This window comes from Microcaecilia unicolor, chromosome 3 (assembly GCF_901765095.1).
Source record: "Microcaecilia unicolor chromosome 3, aMicUni1.1, whole genome shotgun sequence".
NCBI lineage: Eukaryota > Metazoa > Chordata > Amphibia > Gymnophiona > Siphonopidae > Microcaecilia > Microcaecilia unicolor.
Genome location: NC_044033.1, coordinates 151,695,186 through 151,717,802, shown reverse-complemented (window position 1 = coordinate 151,717,802; position 22,617 = coordinate 151,695,186). Strand labels below are relative to the sequence as shown.

General features: G+C 46.8%; 1 protein-coding gene across 1 annotated transcript in view; it reads right to left on the bottom strand.

The window, feature by feature from the left end:
- Positions 1 to 22,617, bottom strand: part of NUP133 (nucleoporin 133) — a 279,562-nt gene that overhangs the window by 64,473 nt on the left and 192,472 nt on the right. The window contains exon 17 of the mRNA XM_030196480.1: positions 17,142 to 17,241. Within this exon, the coding sequence (XP_030052340.1) occupies positions 17,142 to 17,241 (100 nt within the window). The remainder of the gene's footprint in view (positions 1 to 17,141; positions 17,242 to 22,617) is intronic.

Here is a 22,617-nt window from a genome sequence, read left to right as displayed (position 1 = left end):
TAGGCTTCCCTGTAAGAAGCAGAGTTCTGTTTTACTTATTTTAGTTTTGCTATGTTTATTTTTTTATATATTTGTAAGTAAATGTAATAAAACAAAGCATGGGGGGGCAGAAGATGGATTACACTTGGGTGGGGAGAAGGGGAACAAATGAAAATGGGAAGGGGCGGAATAGAGCACAAGATGGACAAGACTAGGGGGTAGGGGAGAAAAGGAACAGAGCAGAAGATGTTGAATGGGAAAGTGTTCAGAGTACAGCTGGGAATTATGGATGAGAGAGACGGAGTGGGAATTTTGAGGGGATAGCGAGGACTTGGAACTAGTAGTTCTGAGTGGGGGTGAGTTGGTAGAATGAGTAACAGTGTGAAATGGGGGCTAAGATAAAGGGATGAAATAGGGGGAAAGGTTGACACATGGTGTGAATGACCTGGAAGACTGGAGAAAGGATGAGAAGCATTGAAAAAGAATGGGGTACTGGGGAGGGGTATGAGAAGAAGGGGACAGGTCTCTGAAGGGGTTGAGTGAAGACAGAAATGGGGTTAAAAAGATGGTGAAAGACATTAGCAGATGGAGTACAGGGTAAGAGAGAGAAGAATGGCCTAGATGTAAGAGAAGAGACCGGGAATGGAGGTGGGGATGGTGAGGAGAAAAGAGGCAGTGGAGGGTAGGTGAGGGCTGGACTAGGTAGTGGGGGGAAGATGCAGTGGGTCAATAGGAGACTGGGAAAGGAGAGAGGTGGGGAGAAATGGGAGTGAGGAAGGGGGAATGGGAGTGAGGGAGAGAGGATGAGAGGGAGAAGCGAAAAGCTGGTAGATAGATGAAAGGTGAAAAGGAGACTAAGGACTAGAAGGTGAGAGAAAGGGATGAGGAGGATAAAATCAAATGGGCAGATATAAATGCAGTGAAAAGTGAGGAAAAAAAAAAGAAAAAAGACCAGTGTGGCAAAAAAAAGACAGCAAGAGTAAAGAGAAGAAATGGAAAGGCAAACCTGGAAAAGAATTTAAGAGAAAACTGACACAATGAAAGGAGAGCGTGCGACTGGGACCAACTCAATTAGAAAAATGAAATGCCCAGACAACAAAGATAGAAAAGAAAAATATTTAATACTTTTTGGCTTGTCTGTGCTTTGGGAAATGTACAGCTCTTCTATTTTTGTATTTTGCAGAGTACAGGAAAAGTGTACTTCTGTTTTTCTTTTAACAGTATCGTACTACTTATTAGAGTCTGGTTTTCTTTAGTGGGGGGGGCGGTGTCTTTATGTCTTTTGTAGTCCCCTATTTTGTATCAGATAAGGATCTGTCTATGTTCTGCAAGTGTGAGTTAAGGTGAAAGATTCTACTAGCATATAGTGTCTGTATAGTCCAGGTTGTTCTAGTTTCTCTGTAGTAGATATTCTGGTGCTCTAGGGCTCAGAGTACTACTCTTTCACAGGTGGGTTCAGGGTTGGTGCAACCCAGTAAGCGTGGCGGGGGGGGGGGGGGGGGCACTGACCTCTAGAGGGTGCCACAAGCCTCCTGGTCCACCCTCAGCTCCCATGACAGCCCCCTTTTTACTCCTACCGCCCCGCGTTTAAATCTTGTACCTCAAAGTCAAAGCGGCAGCAGTGAAAGAAGCAGGCTCGCCTTCAGCCTTCCCTCTCAGTGTCCTGCCTTCCTCAGATGTAACTTCCTGTTTCTGCAAGGGTGGGACACTGTGAGGGAAGGTAAAGCTTGAGGAGAGTCTGCTTCTTTCGCTGTCTGCTGCCGCTGCTTTGACTTGAGGTACAAGATTTAAACGTGGGGCGGTAGGAACAAAAAGGGGGCTGTTGTAGGAAAAGAGGGTGGGGCAGGTGGGAGGCTGGGGTTGGAACTGGAATTACCAGCAGCAGAGGAGGCTGTTAAGGCTGGAAGGGGGGGCAGGTGGGAGCTGGGGGTGAATCGCTGGACATAGATGGATGGATGGATGGTGGGGAAGGCAGGGGAGGAGAATTGTTGGACATGGATGTATGGAGGAGAGGGCAGGGGAGAGAGAATTGCTGGACATGGATGGATGCGGGGGAGGGCAAGGGAGAGAGGAGAATTGCTGGACATGGATGGATGCAGGGGAGGAGGAGACTGCTGGACATGGATGGATGCGGGGGAGGGCAGGGGAGAGAGGAGAACTGCTGGACATGGATGGATGCAGGGGGAGGGCAGGAAAGAGAGGAAAACTACTAGACATGGATGGATGCAGGGGAGGGCAGGAGAGAGAGGAGAATCACTGAACATGGATGGAGGGAATGGCAGGGGACAGAGGAGAATCACTGGACATGGATGAAGGGGATGGAAGGAGAGGAGAATCGTAGGACATGAATGGAGGGGAGGGCAGGGGAGAGAGGAGAATTGCTGAACATGGATGGAAGAGAGGGAAGACACAGGAAGGAGATGCACATGGATGGAGGGGAGAGAGGAGAAATGCTGGAAATGGATGGATGGGAGGGAAGACAGAGGAAGGAGAAGTATGTGGATGAGGGGAAGGGAGAGAGGAGAAATGCTGGACAATGATGGAGGTGAGGAAGGAGATACACGTGGATGGAGATGAGGGTGGAGATGAGGGAAAGAGAAGAGAGGAGAAAAACTGCACATGGATGGAGAAAATAGGCAAAAGCTGGATCCACTCTATACCTCTTCCAGTCAAGTCTGCGGAGGAGCCAGCTTTTACCTATGGATGTAGAGCAAGAAATGAAGAAGGAAGAAGGAAAGTAAGAAATAAATGGAAAGGAAGCCCTGGAATCGGAGTTAAAAGAACAGATAGCAAGCAGCAGAATCAGAGACTGGAACCAAAGTGATCAGAAAAACAAAGTCACCAGACAACGGAGGTAGAAAAAATAATTTTATGTTTGATTTTAGTGTTTGGAATATGTCCAATTTGAGAATTTACATCTGCTGTCTTATTTTGCTCTGTATAGGAGGAAACATGTTTCTTTCTGTTTTCTGGTATTGTGCTGCATGCAGAGTCTAGCTTCTTAGGATTTCAGCTTAATTTTTGAAGAAGGCTATCTCTGTTCTGAACATGTGACTGCAAGGCCAAGTGTCTGAATAGGGATCTGTTTGTTAGGTTCTGAGATTTTGATAACATTGTTTCAGATTTGGCAAGATTGCTCTCCTAATTCCTGGTCTGTATGCTAATTTGGTTTGTGTCATTTTGGGTATACTGGAGCTGTAATAACTTACAGAAATTATTTATAATGAAAAAAAAATCACAAGTTATTTATCTTCTCCTATACTGGTGTAATATTTTCATTGATGCCTGTTTATATGCGCCATGGCTGGTAAAAGGGGTATGGCTACTGTGGGCATGGCTACTGTAGGGGCAGAGCCAGTGTTCCCACCCCTAAGGTTACCCATGAGTACCAATACATTTTTCCTACTAAAAAAGAACTGGGGGGGGCAGGTGTATGGTAGTGGAGGAGTTTGTGTTGCTCCCACTGAGAGGGGGGGGGGGGGCGGGCGAGAGAAGGTGCTAGATGGGGGGAGGGGTTGGGAGGAGAAAGGAGAGGAGACGTTGGATGGGCAAAGGACGCCGACTAATAGGCTGCAGGGGGCGCCAGAAACCCTAGCACTGGCCCCTGGGTGGGTTAGGGCTGTTATGATTGGTACGTTTGCCACATAGGGTTTAAATGTCTTGTCGCAGGGCTTTTATGTTATTCTGCAGTGTTTGGCCTATTGAAAGCAGGCCCTTGGCATCCAAAATAAAAATGCTCAACATTAGTACATCCTGTAGAGAAGTTATTCTCAGGGCACTCCCAGTCACTCGGGTTTTCAGGATATCCACAATACATATGTATGAGATTTGCACACACTGCCTCCTTGGTATGCAAATCTATTCATGCATATATTATGAATCCTTTGAAATTCTACTGGTCATGAATTCCAGAATGTTACTGCTTTATAAGAGATGGACGTAGACAACTGTTTCTTGTACCTGACATTATGCACTGGCAGGTAATATAATAAACACTAATCCTTAAATGACAAGATTTATAACTATTAGAGATATTTACCAGTTTCACTAGATAATAAGGAGCCTCACTGTGCAAGATCCTTAAAAACTGAAATCCCTAATTTAAACTGCACTTGCATCTCCACTGGCAGTCACAGTAAATCCAACGAATAAGGTGTTATTGAAATATATTGAGTCAGAGAATAAATTAGACTGGCAGCAGTGATTTGAATTATTTGTAAACTTTGCAAAGAAGCTTTAGAGCAGACTGAAAACACACCATTACTATAGTCAGAGAGAAAAGGATTAGAGACTTGACAACTAATCTGAAAGTGGAAGTAGTAAGATATCTACTATAATAAAACTCACCCTCAACGTTCTGAAGACAACGTTCTGAAGTCACTCAGTCACTCCCAAAAGGGTTCGTAACTTCATGGTGGTGAAGCCACCCCACTGACCATGACACTCTGCCCCGCCCTCGCGTCAAACATCATGACGTCAAGGGCGGAAAACCTACAGAAAACTGAACGAAGGGATCGCATCGCACCCAGGCAGGGGGAGGAGTAGGGAAACACGCAGAGCGTGTTTCCCTACTCCTCCCCCTGCCTAGGAAACGCTGGCTACCAACCTCCCGAACCACCCACGGACAAACTCTGGAGGGAATACACCTCCAAAGTTCCCGAGTTCCTAAGAGGCCCCGCCCACAGAATGTTGGAGGTGCAACACCCACCCCCCCCCCCCGCGCACCCCCCCCCAAGCCCTCCACCATCGCGTAGCTTTGCTGGCGGGGGACCCGAAAATCCGCCAGCACAAGTCCTGTCTTCTGATTCCGGCGTGATCTTCGGCATTGCTAGCCTGTGCAGGCCGGGCTTCTGTGCGTCTGATGTCCTGCACGTGCAGGACATCAGACGCACAGAAGCCCGGCCTGCACAGGCTAGCAATGCCGAAGATCATGCCGGAGTCAGCAGACAACACAGGACTTGTGCTGGCGGGATTTTGGGTCCCCCGCCAGCAAACCTACGCGACGGTGGGCGGGCTGGCGGCGGAGGGGGTGGTGATGGCACTGTTCAATCACACCCCTGTCATCTGGCAGCACTTCCTTCCCTCTTCTTCCAAGCAAAAACCCTCCCCCCAACTGAACTATACACCACACACACTCACTCTCTCATCTGGCAGCGCTTCCTGAACCCCCCCCCCCCCCCCACACTCTCTCTCATCTGGCAGCGCTTCCTGAACCCCCTGCCCCCCCCCCCCACACACACTCACTCTCTCACTCTCATCTGGCAGTGCTTTCTGAACCTCCCACACCCCTCTTCTTCCAAGCTGAACCCCCCCCCAACACATCCCCCCCCCCCACACACACTCTCTCTCTCCCCCTCCTCCAGCACACCAATTGCTTGGGTGCAGTGGCGGCAATCTCAGACACCAGAGAGGGGGGGGGGGGGGGCTGACACCAGAGAGAGAGAGAGGGAGAGGGAGGGAGGTGTCTCTGTCACACACACACTTTGTCTCTCACAATGTCTTTCTGTTTCTCACTCTCACACACTATGTCTCACAGTGTATCACATTCACTCTCTATGTGTCACACAGTCACTCACACACTCTCTTGGTCTCATACACTCAGTCTCACAGAGAATCTGTGTCTCACACACTGTGTCTCACATACGCACTTGCACACACTCTCATTCTCACACACACTCTCACAGACACACTCACACCCAGACTCACTCTCTCTCTCACACACACACACACACACTTTCACTCTCTCTCTCACACACAGTCAGTCACTCTCACATATACTCTCCCAAACATACACACTCCGAGGAAAACCTTGCTAGCGCCCGTTTCATTTGTGTCAGAAATGGGCCTTTTTTACTAGTTTCTTAATATAACGCACCTTTTCAGCAAATGAAAAGACTGCTTGATCACAAGCACCTTAGTTGACTTTTCAAAATGAAAATGGTCCCAATCTTAAATTTTAATCAATTAAAAGGATGGTCTGCAGATCCCACCCAAAGGAATTTTTTTTCTTTAACTTAAGCCTATGACTCACAATTCAATGTTCTATTATAGTGAAACAATTAATAATACAAGCAAATGTCTCAGACCACTCAGAAATGATGGGACACAATATAGATATATCATCTGCATATATGAAGAAAGATAGATTTGTTCGTTCCAAAAGAATTCCCAATGATTGTAACAAAATATTGAATAGGGTAGGTGACAAAGGAGAGCCTTGCGGAACACATCAAAGCAACCTCCAATAATCTGATGTTCACTCATTCCACTTTTCTGAATAGGACCTAAAGGTAAGAAAACCTTGAAACCACTTTATCACTGATCCAGAGATTCCAAAATTACTCATCATTAATAAGATTTCATGAACGACCAGATGGAAAGCACATGAAAGATCAAACTGGACCAAGACAGCACTTTTGCCATAGCTCAACAAGGTTTTACCCAGAGCAACTATCAAGCTTACCATGGTACTTCAATGAAAGGGTGGTCAATTCTTGAAATAGCCTCCTGGTGGAGGAGGTGAAGACAAAAACTGTAAAACTGAATTCATGAAAGTTTGGGACAGGTACATAGGATCTCTAGGGGAAAGGAAGAATAGTAGATGGCATGGAAAGACAGACTGGATAGACCATATGGTTATTTGTCTTCATTTTTCTGTGTTTCCGTTTCTATATTTTTCTTTTATGTTGAAAGTGTACTGTTTGTTCCATAGATAAGTGAAACAAACTTACTTTAATATATTTTGAATTATATATATTTTTTAGACACCAGAATGTGAAAAATGTACAACAGTGTGAACAAGACACTGACATTTCCCTTAAAACCTTTTCCCCACTGTGGCTCCTTGTGACCCTGGACAAGTCACTTAAACCTCCACTGCCCCAGGTGCAAAGAAATTAGATTGTGAGTCCACCAGAGACATAGAATATACAGTGGGGGAAATAAGTATTTGATCCCTTGCTGATTTTGTAAGTTTGCCCACTGACAAAGACATGAGCAGCCCATAATTGAAGGGTAGGTTATTGGTAACAGTGAGAGATAGCACATCACAAATTAAATCCGGAAAATCACATTGTGGAAAGTATATGAATTTATTTGCATTCTGCAGAGGGAAATAAGTATTTGATCCCCCACCAACCAGTAAGAGATCTGGCCCCTACAGACCAGGTAGATGCTCCAAATCAACTCGTTACCTGCATGACAGACAGCTGTCGGCAATGGTCACCTGTATGAAAGACACCTGTCCACAGACTCAGTGAATCAGTCAGACTCTAACCTCTACAAAATGGCCAAGAGCAAGGAGCTGTCTAAGGATGTCAGGGACAAGATCATACACCTGCACAAGGCTGGAATGGGCTACAAAACCATCAGTAAGACGCTGGGCGAGAAGGAGACAACTGTTGGTGCCATAGTAAGAAAATGGAAGAAGTACAAAATGACTGTCAATCGACAAAGATCTGGGGCTCCACGCAAAATCTCACCTCGTGGGGTATCCTTGATCATGAGGAAGGTTAGAAATCAGCCTACAACTACATGGGGGGAACTTGTCAATGATCTCAAGGCAGCTGGGACCACTGTCACCACGAAAACCATTGGTAACACATTACGACATAACGGATTGCAATCCTGCAGTGCCCGCAAGGTCCCCCTGCTCCGGAAGGCACATGTGACGGCCCGTCTGAAGTTTGCCAGTGAACACCTGGATGATGCCGAGAGTGATTGGGAGAAGGTGCTGTGGTCAGATGAGACAAAAATTGAGCTCTTTGGCATGAACTCAACTCGCCGTGTTTGGAGGAAGAGAAATGCTGCCTATGACCCAAAGAACACCGTCCCCACTGTCAAGCATGGAGGTGGAAATGTTATGTTTTGGGGGTGTTTCTCTGCTAAGGGCACAGGACTACTTCACCGCATCAATGGGAGAATGGATGGGGCCATGTACCGTACAATTCTGAGTGACAACCTCCTTCCCTCCGCCAGGGCCTTAAAAATGGGTCGTGGCTGGGTCTTCCAGCACGACAATGACCCAAAACATACAGCCAAGGCAACAAAGGAGTGGCTCAGGAAGAAGCACATTAGGGTCATGGAGTGGCCTAGCCAGTCACCAGACCTTAATCCCATTGAAAACTTATGGAGGGAGCTGAAGCTGCGAGTTGCCAAGCGACAGCCCAGAACTCTTAATGATTTAGAGATGATCTGCAAAGAGGAGTGGACCAAAATTCCTCCTGACATGTGTGCAAACCTCATCATCAACTACAGAAGACGTCTGACCGCTGTGCTTGCCAACAAGGGTTTTGCCACCAAGTATTAGGTCTTGTTTGCCAGAGGGATTAAATACTTATTTCCCTCTGCAGAATGCAAATAAATTCATATACTTTCCACAATGTGATTTTCCGGATTTAATTTGTGATGTGCTATCTCTCACTGTTACCAATAACCTACCCTTCAATTATGGGCTGCTCATGTCTTTGTCAGTGGGCAAACTTACAAAATCAGCAAGGGATCAAATACTTATTTCCCCCACTGTACCTATATATAACAAATGTAAACCACTTGGTTGTACCACAGAAAGAAAACCCTGTACCCTTTTTCCCCTTAAACACCAAGGACTACCTGTTCTTACATAAGTATTGCCATACTGGGACAGACCGAACGCCCATCAAGCCCAGCATCCTGTTTCCAACAGCGGCCAATCCAGGTCACAAGTATCTGGCAAGATCCCAAATCAGTACAATATATTTTATGCAGCTTATCCTAGAAATAAGGTAAAATTATGTATCATACCTGATAATTTTCTTTCCATTAATCATAGCTGATCAATCCATAGACTGGTGGGATTGTGTCCATCTACCAGCAGGTGGAGATAGAGAGCAATCCTTTTGCCTCCCTATATGTGGTCATGTGCTGCCGGAAACTCCTCAGTATGTCGATATCCAAGCTCCATCCGCAGGACTCAGCACTTAGAGAATTACACCCACAAAGGGACACTCTGCCCAGCTCACCACCGCCGAAACGGCGGAGGGGAATTAACCCAGCTCATCCCCACACAAGTGGGGGAGGGGAATCTGTCCATCTCATCCCCGCGGAGCGGGGGAGGGACACCACACCCGCCGATGCGGGGGGATCTGGCTTATCCTGCAACCGCAACCGCGGGAGGAGCTGACTGACCCCTAACACCGCCGAAGCGGGAGGGGTACAAAGCTGCCCTACTGCCGCACGAAGCGGGAGGGAGCGCCGGCAGAATTTAAGTCTCAATCCAGCCCCGTAAAACGGAGGGGAGAGGAATGCAGCAGCTCACTGTAACACAAATTCGTCTCAACTCTTGAAGAATCCATTGAAAAACTTGAACACAAAGTCCTCCTGAACAGGAACTGAAGACTAAACTTGAACCTGAAATGCAACCAGAATATAAACAATACAGATATCTGGGAGGGGCTATGGATTGATCAGCTATGATTAATGGAAAGAAAATTATCAGGTATGATACATAATTTTACCTTCCATATCATCATGCTGATCAATCCATAGACTGGTGGGATGTACCGAAGCAGTACTCACCCAGGGTGGGACATTGAAATCCCTGACCGCAACACTGAAGCTCCAAACCAGGCCTCCGCCCGAGCAGCCACAGCCAAGCGGTAATGCCTGGAGAAGGTATGGGCCGAAGCCCAAGTTGCCGCCTTGCAAATCTCTTCCAAGGAGACGGACCTGGCCTCTGCCATCGAGGCCGCCTGAGCTCTAGTGGAGTGAGCCTTCAGCTGGATAGGCGGCACCTTCCCCACGGCCACATAAGCCGCTGCAATGGCTTCCTTGACCCATCTTGCCACTGTAGGCTTAGCAGCCTGCAGACCCTTACGAGGACCTGCAAACAGATGATCCGACTTCCGGAAATCATTGGTCACTTCCAAGTATCTGATGATGACTCGTCTCACATCCAGATATTTGAGAGCAGAGTATTCCTCTGGGTAGTCCTCCCTACGAAAGGAAGGGAGACAGAGCTGCTGATTCACATGGAAGCGAGAAACAATCTTGGGCAGGAAGGAAGGCACTGTGCGAATAGACACTCCTGCCTCAGTGAACTGCAGAAAGGGCTCTCGACATGAGAGTGCCTGGAGCTCGGAAACTCTTCTGGCTGAAGTGATAGCCACCAAAAAGACTGCTTTCAACGTCAGGTTTTTCAGAGATGCCCTTGACAAGGGTTCAAAAAGCGGCTTCTGAAAGGCTCTTAGCACCAGGTTGAGATTCCACGCAGGCACCACTGAGTGCAGAGGAGGGCGCAGGTGATTAACTCCCTTGAGAAAGCGCACCACATCTGGCTGCGAAGCCAGGGAAGCACCCTTCAGGCGGCCCCTGAAGCAAGCCAGAGCCGCTACCTGGACTTTAAGGGAACTGAGCGACAGGCCTTTCTCCAGACCTTCTTGCAGGAACGCCAACACTGAAGAAATTGGAGCAGTGAAGGGAGAAAGTAAGCCTGCTTCACACCACGCTGCAAAGGTACGCCAAACCCTGGCGTAAGCAGTAGAAGTAGAGCGCTTCCTCGCTCTCAGCATAGTGGCGATGACCTTGTCTGAGAAGCCCTTCTTTCTCAGACGCTGCTGCTCAATAGCCAGGCCGTAAGACCAAAGGGGGAGGGATCCTCCATCACCACGGGACCCTGATGCAACAGCCCCTGCTCCACTGGCAGCCGCAGAGGATCGTCCACTGAGAGCCTGATCAAGTCCGCATACCAGGGACGTCTGGGCCAGTCCGGACCCACCAGGATTATCCGGCCCGGATGCTTTGCCACCCGGTCTAGCACCCTGCCCAACATGGGCCAGGGCGGGAACACATAGAGAAGCTCCTGTGTCGGCCACTGTTGGAGAAGAGCATCTACTCCCAGGGATCGAGGGTCCCGTCCTCTGCTGAAAAAGCGCGGCACTTGGCAATTGTCCGATGACGCCATCAGATCTAGGCTCGGCTGGCCCCAGCGCTTCGTGATGTCCAAGAACGCCTGAGCAGATAGCTGCCACTCTCCGGGATCCAAGGTATGGCGACTGAGAAAGTCCGCCTTGACATTCATGACTCCGGCAATGTGGGCCGCTGACAGCTGTTCCAGGTTCGCTTCCGCCCACTGGCATAGATTCATGGCCTCCTTGGCTAGAGGGGCGCTCTTGGTACCTCCCTGGCGGTTGACATAGGCCACAGCCGTGGCATTGTCCGACAGGATCCGTACTGGCTTCAACGCCAGTACCGGGATGAACTCCAAAACCGCCAACCGAATGGCTCTGAGTTCCAGGAGGTTGATAGACCACTTTGCTTCTGCAGGAGACCAGAGCCCCTGCGCTGTCCTTCCCAAGCAGTGGGCTCCCCAGCCCGACAAAGAGGCGTCCGTCGTGACGACAATCCACTCCGGGGTCACCAGAGGCATTCCTGCAGACAACTTGTCTGTCTGCAGCCACCAGCTCAGCGCCTTGCGCACTGCTGGGTCCAAGGGAAGGCGCACAGCATAATCCTCCGACACCGGAGTCCAGCGCTGCAGCAGAGAGTGTTGTAGTGGTCTCATATGAGCCCTGGCCCAGGGCACTACTTCCATCGTGGCCGTCATAGAGCCCAACAGCTGCACATAGTCCCAAGCCCAAAGAGGAGAGGCTACTAGGAACTGGTCCACCTGAGCCTGAAGTTTGACAATCCGATTGTCTGGCAGGAACACTCTGCCCACTTGGGTGTCGAATCAAACTCCCAGATACTCCAGGGACTGAGTCGGGCGCAGCTGGCTCTTCTCCCAGTTGATGATCCACCCCAGGGAGCTCAAAAGAGCAATCACCCGGTCCACAGCTTTGCCGTACTCTGCATAAGAGGGGGCTCGGATCAACCAGTCGTCCAGATAAGGATGGACTTGTACTCCTTCCTTTCGCAGGAAGGCCGCGATGACCACCATTACTTTGGAGAAGGTCCGCGGAGCAGTAGCCAACCCGAACGGGAGGGCTCTGAACTGGAAGTGTCGGCCCAGGACTGCAAAACGCAGAAAGCGTTGATGAGGAGGCCAGATGGGAATATGCAGGTACGCTTCCTTGATGTCCAAGGAAGCCAAGAACTCCCCTGCCTTCACTGCCGCTATAACAGAGCGGAGAGTCTCCATGCGAAAGTGCCGCACTTTCAAGGCCCGATTGACCCCTTTGAGGTCGAGGATAGGCCGGACAGAACCTCCTTTCTTTGGTACCACAAAGTAAATGGAGTAACGTCCCTTGCCAATCTGATTTTCTGGCACCGGAACGACCGCACCCAGGCGTATCAGGTTGTCCAAGGTCTGCTGCACTGCCACAGCTTTGACCAGAGACTTGCAGGGAGAGAGTACAAACCCGTCTCTTAAGGGTCGGCAGAACTCTAGCTTGTAGCCGTCTCTGATGACTTCCAGAACCCAAGCGTCTGAAGTTACCCTGGTCCACTCGCCCAGAAACGAGGACAGGCGTCCTCCAATCTGCACTGGGCCATGGACCAGGGCCCCGTCATTGGGTACGAGACCCTGGGGGAGGACCGGAGGGCGCACCTCCGGGACGGCGGTCTCTGCGAAAGGAATGCTGCTTGGGGGAGAAGTTCCTTTTGAAGGAAGAGGGGGCAGAGGAGCCCGACTTGCCCGGGCGGTACCGACGGGCTTCCTGAAACCGTCCTCTGGAGTTACCAGGGCGAGCACCACTGGCCCGAGCCCTGACCTCTGGTAACCTCTTGCCCTTAGACGTGCCGAGATCGGTCACAATTTTGTCCAGCTCGACCCCAAAGAGCAGCTTGCCTTTAAAAGGCAACTTAGCCAGGCGGGACTTAGATGCGTGGTCAGCAGACCAATGCTTCAGCCAAAGCCACCGCCGCGCAGAGACTGTCTGAGCCATACCTTTAGCCGAGGCTCTCAAGACATCATACAGTAAGTCTGCCAAATAAGCCAGGCCCGATTCCAGGGCCGGCCAGTCAGCCCTCAAGGAAGGATCCGAGGGGGAAGCCCGCTGCACAATCGTCAGGCACGCCCTGGCCACATAGGAGCCACAAACTGAGGCCTGCAAACTTAAAGCAGCTGCCTCGAAGGACGACCTTAAGGCCGCCTCCAATCTTCTGTCTTGGGCGTCCTTTAGGGCCGTGCCACCTTCCACCGGCAACGCCGTTTTCTTAGTCACCGCAGTGATTAAAGAATCCACGGTAGGCCAAAGAAAGGTCTCCCGTTCACTTTCAGGCAAAGGATAGAGGCGGGACATAGCCCTAGCCACTTTGAGGCTCGCTTCCGGGACATCCCATTGAGCCGAAATCAAGGTGCGCATGGCATCATGCACGTGGAAGGTTCTAGGCGGGCGCTTCGTCCCCAGCATAATGGCGGAGCCAACAGGGGCTGAGGGAGAGACGTCCTCTGGAGAGGAAATCTTCAAAATGCTCATGGCCTGCATTAACAGGTTGGGCAAGTCCTCTGAGTGAAAGATCCGCGCTGCAGAGGGGTCATCCGCTCCATCCGAGCGGGAATCCGTCTCCTCCAAGGAATCCCCAAAGGACCGTTGGGAGAACTCAGATACGCTGCCCTCATCTACATCAGAGGAGACAGAGTCCTCTAAGGCCTGGAAATCCACCCGAGGGCGTTTACTTCCGGGGGCCTCAATCCCTTTATCAGACAAGGGAGCAGGGGCAGCGTTTTGCATAAGGAAGGCCTGATGCAGCAGCAAAATAAACTCGGGGGAGAAACCCCCCAGACTGTGCACTTCAGCAGCCTGGGCCACAGCCCTAGACGCACCCTCAACCGGCGCTCGCAAGAGCGGGGGAGAAACATGCTGCGCATCCAAGATGGCGTCCGGCGCGACACTCCGCGAAGGAACCGCGCGGGAAGAACGGCGCTTAACTTTAGCCGCTTTTCTGCCGTCGCCCAAATGAAGGGCGGCCATGGCATTAACGTCTCCCACCTCAAGGGCGGCCCAAGAAGAAGCCGTCCGAGCAGTGTGGTCGGCCAAGATGGCGGAGGCGAGCAGCGGGGGATGGGCGTTTATGGCAGGAAAAACCGCCGCACCGGAGGAAGAACCGGGACACTGACCGGCCTCCAAACTGACACCCAACAAGGGCGAATCAGACTTTAAAACCCCCGCATCCCCGCTTGACGCGCACACGCGGTCCGGGGAGCGATTCTTTGCGCCCTCGCCCTCCGACGCCATCAGCCACGTGGAGATCAATCGGGGAACCCCCTGCCCGCTACAAAAAGGTAAAATTACCTGCTTTCCGCTCCGAGCTGTAACGACCTGGTGTCCCAGTGAGTAGCTGCACTAAACGTCGAAATAAACGCCCTTAAGGACGTCCAAAAATTTTTTTTTTTTTAAACGGAGCCAGCGGGAGGGGGGGAGAAAAGGAGGGACCTGGCACCACCAGGTTTGCACTTGCTCAAGAAGAGCCCTCAACCCCAGGCACTCAACAAAACCTAAAAATTAGGCTTGGAGGCCTTGCCAGAGCTGCTGCTGTGTGTGACCACCACCTGCTGAGATACAGAACATACTGAGGAGTTTCCGGCAGCACATGACCACATATAGGGAGGCAAAAGGATTGCTCTCTATCTCCACCTGCTGGTAGATGGACACAACCCACCAGTCTATGGATTGATCAGCATGATGATATGGAAGCAGTGAATTTTCCTCAAGTCTATTTAATAATGGCTTATGGACTTTTTAGTTAGTTATCCAAACCTTTTTTAAACCCCTTTAGGCTAACTATTTTTACTACATTCCCTGGCAATGAATTCCAGAGTTTAACTACATGTTGAGTGAAGAAATATTTTCTCCGATTTGTTTTAAATTTATTACTTCGTAGCTTTATTGTGTGCCTCCTAGTCCTAGTATTTTTGGAAAGAGTAAACAATCGATTCATGTCTACCCGTTACATTTCACTCATTATTTTATAGACTTCTATCATATCTCCCCTTAGCTGACTCTTCTCTAAGCTAAGGAGAAAGTTGCAATTTTTCAAATTAGCAAATTAAATTTACTTTAAGAATAAAAGTAGTGTCTTAACCTGGCTGCTAATTTAAAAGATTCTGTGGCTTTGTTCATAAGAGATCATCAAGCTGCAGCTTTGGTCAAGTGGAAGGAGCTTTAGTCAACTTAGAGGAGCAGCTGCGACTGGAAGCACAGGCCAAATATATTCCGCGTATTAAAAAGGAGGACAGAAGACCAAACGACAGCTGGCATGGTTAAAAATTGAGATGACGGAAGCTATTAGAGCGAAAAGAAAATCCTTCAGAAACTGGAAGAAGGAACAGACTGAAAATAATAAGAAACAGCATAAGGAATATCAAGTCAAATGCAAAGCGCTGATAAGAAAGGCTAAGAAGGACTTTGAAAAAAAGATTGCATTTGAGGTAAAAATTTGAGGTAAAATTTTTTTTAGGTATATTAAAAGCAGGAAGCCAGCAAAAGAATCGGTTGGACCGCTAGATGTCCGAGGGGTAAAAGGGGCAATCAGGGAAGACAAAGCCATAGCGGAGAGATTAAATGAATTCTTTGCTTCGGTCTTCACTGAGGAAGATTTGGGAGAGATACCAGTGCCAGAAATGGTATTCGAAGCTGACAACTCGGAGAAACTGAATGAATTCTCTATAAACCTGGAGGATGTAATGGGGCAGTTCTGAAGATCAGCAAATCTCCTGGACAGGATGGTATTCATCCCAGAGTACTGATAGAACTGAAAAATGAACTTGCGGAGCTATTGTTAGTAATATGTAATTTATCCTTAAAATTGAGCGTGGTACCGGAAGATTGGAGGGTGGCCAATAAAACGCCGATTTTTAAAAAAGGTTCCAGAGGAGATCTGGCAAATTATATACCGGTAAGTCTGACATCGGTGCCAGGCAAAATGACAGAGACTATTATAAAGAACAAAATTACAGAGCATATTCAAAAACATGGATTAATGAGACAAAACCAACATCGATTTAGTGAACTCTTGCCTCACCAATCTATTACATTTCTTTGCAGGGGTGAACAAACATATGGATAAAGGTGAGCTGGTTGATATTGTGTATCTGGATTTTCAGAAGGCGTTGCATATTTTCAAAGCACTTAGCCTTCCAAGGTTCCATAGGTTTCTATGGAACTTTGGAAGGCTAAGTGCTTTGAAAATATGACTCAAAGTACCTCATGAAAGATTCCAGTGGAAATTGGAGAGTCATGGGATAGGAGGTACTGTCCTATTGTGGATTAAAAACTGGTCAAAAAGATAGAGAGTAGGGTTAAATGGTCAGTATTCTCAATGGAGAAGGGTGGGTAGCGGGGTTCTCCAGGGGTCTGTGCTGGGACCGCTGCTTTTTAACATATTTATAAATGATCAAGAGATGGGAGTAACTAGTGAGGTAATTAAATTTGCTGACGACACAAAGTTATTCAGTCATTAAATCGCGGGAGTATTGTGAAAAATTACAAGACCACCTTATGAGACTGGGCATCTAAATGCAGGAACTCAAATTATAGCTACATTATTGCAAGGTTCCACATTAGGAGTCATCGACCAAAAAAGGGATCTATGTGTTGTCGTTGATGATACGTTGAAACCTTCTGCTCAGTGTGCTGCGGCGGCTAAGAAAGCAAATAGAAAGTTAGGAATTATTAGGAAAGGAATGGAAAACAAAAATGAGGACATTTTAATGCCTTTGTATCGCTCCATGGTGTGACCGCACCTCAAATGTGTTCAATTCTGGTCGCCGCATCTCAAAAAAGATACAGTGGAATTAGAAAAGGTGCAGAGAAGAGTGACAAAAATGATAAAGGGGATGGGACGACTTCCCTATGAGGAAAGGCTAAAGCAGCTAGGGCTCTTCAGCTTGGAGAAAAGGTGGCTGAGGGGAAATATGATAGAGGTCTATAAAATAATGAGTGGAGTGGAACAGGTAGTCTGTTTACACTTTCCAAAAATACTAGGACTAGGGGGCATGCGATGAAGCTACAAAGTAGTAAATTGGAAAACAATTTTCTTCGCTCAACATGTAATTAAACTCTGGAATTCGTTGCCAGAGAATGTGGTAAAGGCGGTTAGCTTAGCAGAGTTTAAAAAAAGGTTTGACCAGCTTCCTAAAGGAAAAGTCCATAGACCATTATTAAATTGGACTTGGGGAAAATCCACTATTTCTGGGATAAGCAGTATAAAATCTTTTGTACTTTTTTGCTTTGCACCCTTCTCACCTGTCCATGGAACATACTCGGGTTCCTTTTTGGAATGCTCATCTACTTTGTATATAGCACTTTTACTTTGGCGGTACTGGATAGCAGCTTGTAGCATATCCTGGAAAAGAATAGAATGTTTCAATATATAGTTCAGACATGTCTCTCTGATAATTTATGTATGTATCTTTCAGAAGCCCTGAAGTACTAAGCAGTTTCCCTACAGACACAATGCAAGCAATTCTATAATGGTTACCAAAAGTTAGGCGCCATAATTTATCACACTAAGTGCTAATTCTATAACAGCAATTAAACACATACACAGGATACTAGTGTAAGTTGACATTAACATGCCTACATTTACACACTATGATAGCTGCGCACTAAAGTTACAGAACACCACTGACTGAACACAAAGCAGTTATATGCATAACTAACAGTTGTGAAGGAAAGTGCTAGTATTCTATAACTTAGACGTGCTTTTGGTTCCTAAGTTTAGGCAACCTATAATAGAATTAGGGGGAATGAGGGTAATTTTATGACAGAGTGCCTAGGGTAAGAAGGTTAAGTAGGTAGGCTGGGCACCTACTTTTCTTTATAAAATAAAGCATAATTGGCAGGCATGAACATTTATACCAGCCCAAGGGCAGATGTAAATGTCTGCACCAATATTTGTTATGCAAGCACATAAAGCAAAGTTACTTACCTGTAGCACGTCTTCAAGGACAGCAGGTCAAGTATTCTCACAGATGGGTGACATCATCCAACAGAGCCCGGTGCAGAAGCTGATTAGCTACATGTATAGAACTTTCTAGCAGCATTGCATCGTGCATGCATGGGTGCCTTCTTGCCCGATGTAAAAGCACCATCACCTCAGTCAGATCAAAAAGCTAAAGGCTACAACTAAAAGTGGAGGTAGGAGGGTATGTGAGAATACTTGGCCTGCTTTCCTCAAAGAACATCTGCTACATGTGAATAATTTTGCTTTCTCTGAGGACAAACAGGCCTTCATATTCTCACAGATGGGAATCACTAGCTACCAGACTCACCACAAACACCAATGCTAGAAGAACAAGGACTCGAAACATTCAAGGCCTGGAAGTCAATTAATCTGAAACTATTTACATACTAGTCGTGGAGGTGCAGCCTGTAATAGAGCAGAACTGGGCCTAGGTGGGTGGAGTTGGATTCTAGACATCAAACAAATTGTTGATAACTGCTTGCCCAAACTGGTAGTCACATCAGGAATCCTGGTCAAGGCAGTAATGAGATGTAAATGTGTGAATAGAAGACCACGTCGCAGCTTTCAATTCCTCCATGGAGGCTGACCTCAAGTAGTTACTGACGTTGCCATGGCTCTCACGTTATGAGCCCTGACATGAGGAAATGCAGTTTGTGCCTGCAACATTTGACCCAGCTCCTTCCTGAGAATGGCCCAGAACTGCTCAAAGGTGGACACCAGCAAACTGGCAAAGAAGACGTTGCTGTTGAATCGGAACCTGGGACCTGACTGCCTGGAGAATGGCATACTGGTACCTCTTCTAAAGAGGGGGAATGCTACTCTCTGTGCCGGTGCATCTCAGGTACCAGCAATGCTGATGCTCTGGAGCTCCCGGCACCATGCATCAAGGAAGACCAATAGTTGTACTTCTTGGGCTTTCCCCAAGTCCCTGCATCATGATCCTTCTGTGCCGAAGAGGATGCTGTCGAAGCCAAGCATGCCCTTGGTGTCAGGTCGATGGGGCCAACTATCAGCGCCTGATGTCAAGAGATGTGGAGACCTTCTCGATGCCAGTGCACTCCCAGTGGATACTGAAGTCTGCACAGCTATTGAGGTTGAAGCTTCCAGTGCCAATGTACTAGACTTTGAAGAGCCAAAAAGTCTCTCCTGCCAAACCTGCCGAGTGATCTGTGTTCTCAACTGCATTTTTAAACAGAGAGCATGAATTAGAGTCATGGTCAGGTCCCAAGGCACCCGAATCATGAGTATGGGTCTGCCACGGAAATCACTCTTCTGAGTGCCTTATCAGACATCGAAAAAAGAATTGAGGCCAAATTAAACTCCTCAAAATTGGCGTAAAAAAAAAGTGGGGCAGTGGCCAAATTGAGGTTGGCGCTCGGGCCAAATCACAGGCCTAGCCAAACGCAGAAAATTACGAAAACTTTAAAATATCACAAAACACTAGGAAAGTAAAAGGAAACAGGAAATGGAGAAAGAAAAATAATGGAAAAAAATAAGACAAATCACGGAAAGGAACCACACAGGAAGGCACTTGGAAAAAAAAATCACAATTGTACTGTGAAGAGAAGATGGGTCCTCTTAGTTCCATGGAAAAATGTAGACTGAGATGATGGCATTCGTGCATCAGGCGGGAAGCAGCTGCACATGCGCAGAGCTGCTAGGAAGTTCTACACATGAAGTTAGTTGGCTTCTGCACCAGGCTCCATCGGATGACATCACCCATCTGTGTGAATACAAAGGCCTGCTTGTCCTCAGAGAAATTGCAGTATTTTATAATCTATGCATGTACAGCAGAATAAACAGGCCAACAAATGTAGAAAGTGATATAAAGGACTTCAATTCAACTAAATACTTATGGCTGACATGGCCATGTTTCACCACGAGACTGCATCTGAGGCAAAACTGTAGGGTGAAACAAAATTAAAATCACATACTAATAGTTATTCACATAAAAGTAAAACAAAGAAATTATAAATGATAAACATATGAGTAATAATATCATATCAAAAGTAAATCATAGAACCATGCAAGATAAATTGAGAACATGCAAACAAATCTGTCAGGATAAAAACATTAAAATTAGCAGCACTGAAATACCTTTTTAGAATGAGCAGAATGTGACAAGTGGGCAGAATTATTCATCGATGTGCATAAGAGTGAAACAGGCTTGTGAAAATAGTCAATTATATTGGTAAGTATAAAAGTTATGTAAGCAAGGTTTTGAGTTGATAACAATACATACCTAGATAGGTAAAATAAAAAAAAGGCAGACTTCCCTCTAGAGCCAACAATCAGGTTGATTTCTAAAACAATTATCATATCAAATAAGCGAGTATAGCAGCAAAATTTCAAAACCAATTAAAAATGAGAAGTAAAAGTACTGAAAGATTTTTTTTTTAAACTACTCGCAGCCATGCAGCAAGTCCTCCAGAGTTTCTCTAGCAAATCAACCCAACTTTGTTTCTAAATATTTATGTCTGATGGGCAGGTCAAAGGTCACTGCTCTTTTACCAAAATTTTAAAACAAAACTACTACTAAAAACAATATAAAACCATGAATGTGAGCAAGAAATGACTGCTCAAATGGGAAAACATGCATAAAAGGCAAAATACATACTTACTAAGTCCCAATTTTATTGTCCAGGGATTGTTAAACAAAAAATGTTTCAAGTCAAAACTAACCCCCTGTTTACTAAGCTGCACAGCAATGCTGAGAAAGCCCATTCAAAGTGAATGGGCTGTGTCAGCATTAGCGCACTGCAGCCACTAGTGCAGCTTAGTAAACAGGGGAGTAAAAGTCAAACTTGAAAGGGGAACATGTGCCCACCTTGAATCACTTAAAATTGTAACAAAACACTAAGAAAATCACCATTGATCGACACCTAACACGCAAATATTGTAAGACAATTCTGGATATATGTATAGGAGTTCACATTTGTTGATCTTTTTTAAGTTGTGCGGCAGCACGTTCCAGAATTGTGTGCTCAAGTAGGAAAAGGTTGATGCATGCGTTAGTTTGTATTTTAGACCTTTACAGTTAGGGAAGTGAAGATTAAGGAATGTGCGGGATGATTTTTTAGCATTCCTAGCAGACCACCTCTGAGGGAGGCACGGTCCCAGGCACATTAGAACGTTGGAGGTGAGAATTATTATATAGGATCATGTTACCCAAGATCCTTCTGTAATACTAAATGTATATTTTCTTAAATATTTCCACCATTCATGATGTATTGTAAGCCACATTGAGCCTGCAAAGAGGTGGGAAAATGTGGGATACAAATGCAATAAATAAATAAATACATACACACACACACACACACACACACAGTGCAATCCGCTTAAGTGTAAGGGTCTGGGACCAAAGAAATGCATGCAGGTAACCAGAGCGTGCACTTAATTGTTGTGACCCAAAGTAGCTTGACATCTGATAAACATATGTACAGTACTATTATACGTACAGTATACAGTCTCAGTTAACTGACATTAGGCTTGCTTGAAGTAATCGGTTATAGTCCTCTGTACACTCTTGGGTCTGAGAGTTCCATAGACTACGTCTGCCAGACGGTAAAAACTGTCATAGCACTGACATCCAGTGGCCTCCAGATAGGCCCGCACGGTGTTGAGACTCTCCAGCGCTCTTGCAAAAGTGACAGGAGGAGGTTGTTGAATTTCGTCAGCATGTGCCTTGCTGCTCATTTCTTCATCTGTTCCATCATCAGCTGTTGTTGCCTGCATGTAGTCGCATATCTCAACATCAGTGCTGTCTTCAGCTGTTTGTAGATCATAATCAACTGCTACGTAGCGATGGAACTCCTCTTCAGTAACACCGGTTGGGATGTCATCTGTGTAACATGATTCCAGGCTTCTTTCTGCTTATGTAGGGAATCCAACAGTGATAGATTACGAGCCAGTTCAACAGCACGTTTATCCTTGCCAGTCTGGTCATCCATAACGCTCATCAGACGACATAGCACAAGAGCCCGTTAATTTTGTTTGAAATGGCTATTATGCCCTGATCCATAGGTTGGATCAGAGAGGTAGTGTTTGGTGGCAGGAAGACCACCTTAACGTTAGACAGCCTGACATCATCCCTGTGTGCAGCACAATTATCGCAAAGAAGCAAAATCTGATGCTTTTGTGCCTGCATTCTAGTGTCTAACTTCTTTAGCCACTGCTTCCAAATTTCCCCAGTCATCCATGAATTTGTGTTAGCCTCGTATGACACAGGAAGTTGCTTAACTTTCTTGAAGCAACGGGGCTGTTTGCTCTTTCAAATGACGAGGGGTTCCAACTTCTCACTCCCATCCATATTGCAGCAAAGGAGGATTGTCAGTTGGTCCTTCGGTGTTTTACCTCCAGTAGTTTCAGCATGTTTGAATGCAAGTGTTCCATCATGAATCTCTCTCCAGTAGAGACCATTTTCGTCAGCATTGAAAATGTCACGAAGTGCAAACTCGTTCAAGATAGTAGGAAGAACTGAAACAACCCAATTTTCAGCACCAAAGTCATCAGCGTCTTGTTTCTCACCATGCTGTTTCTTGAATTTTATGTTGTTCCTCTCCTTCCATCTTTCCAACCATCCAACAGTGGCTTTGAATTCAGTTAGTCCAATACTTTCTGCTAGCTGGTTAGCTTTCTCCATAAGCAGTGGACCACTGACAGGAAAGTGTCTGCTCCTGACTCGAGAAAACCACCAAAGAAGAGCACCTTCTACCTCCTCAGCTTTTCCCGCCCGTTTTCGTTTCCGTTGTGGAT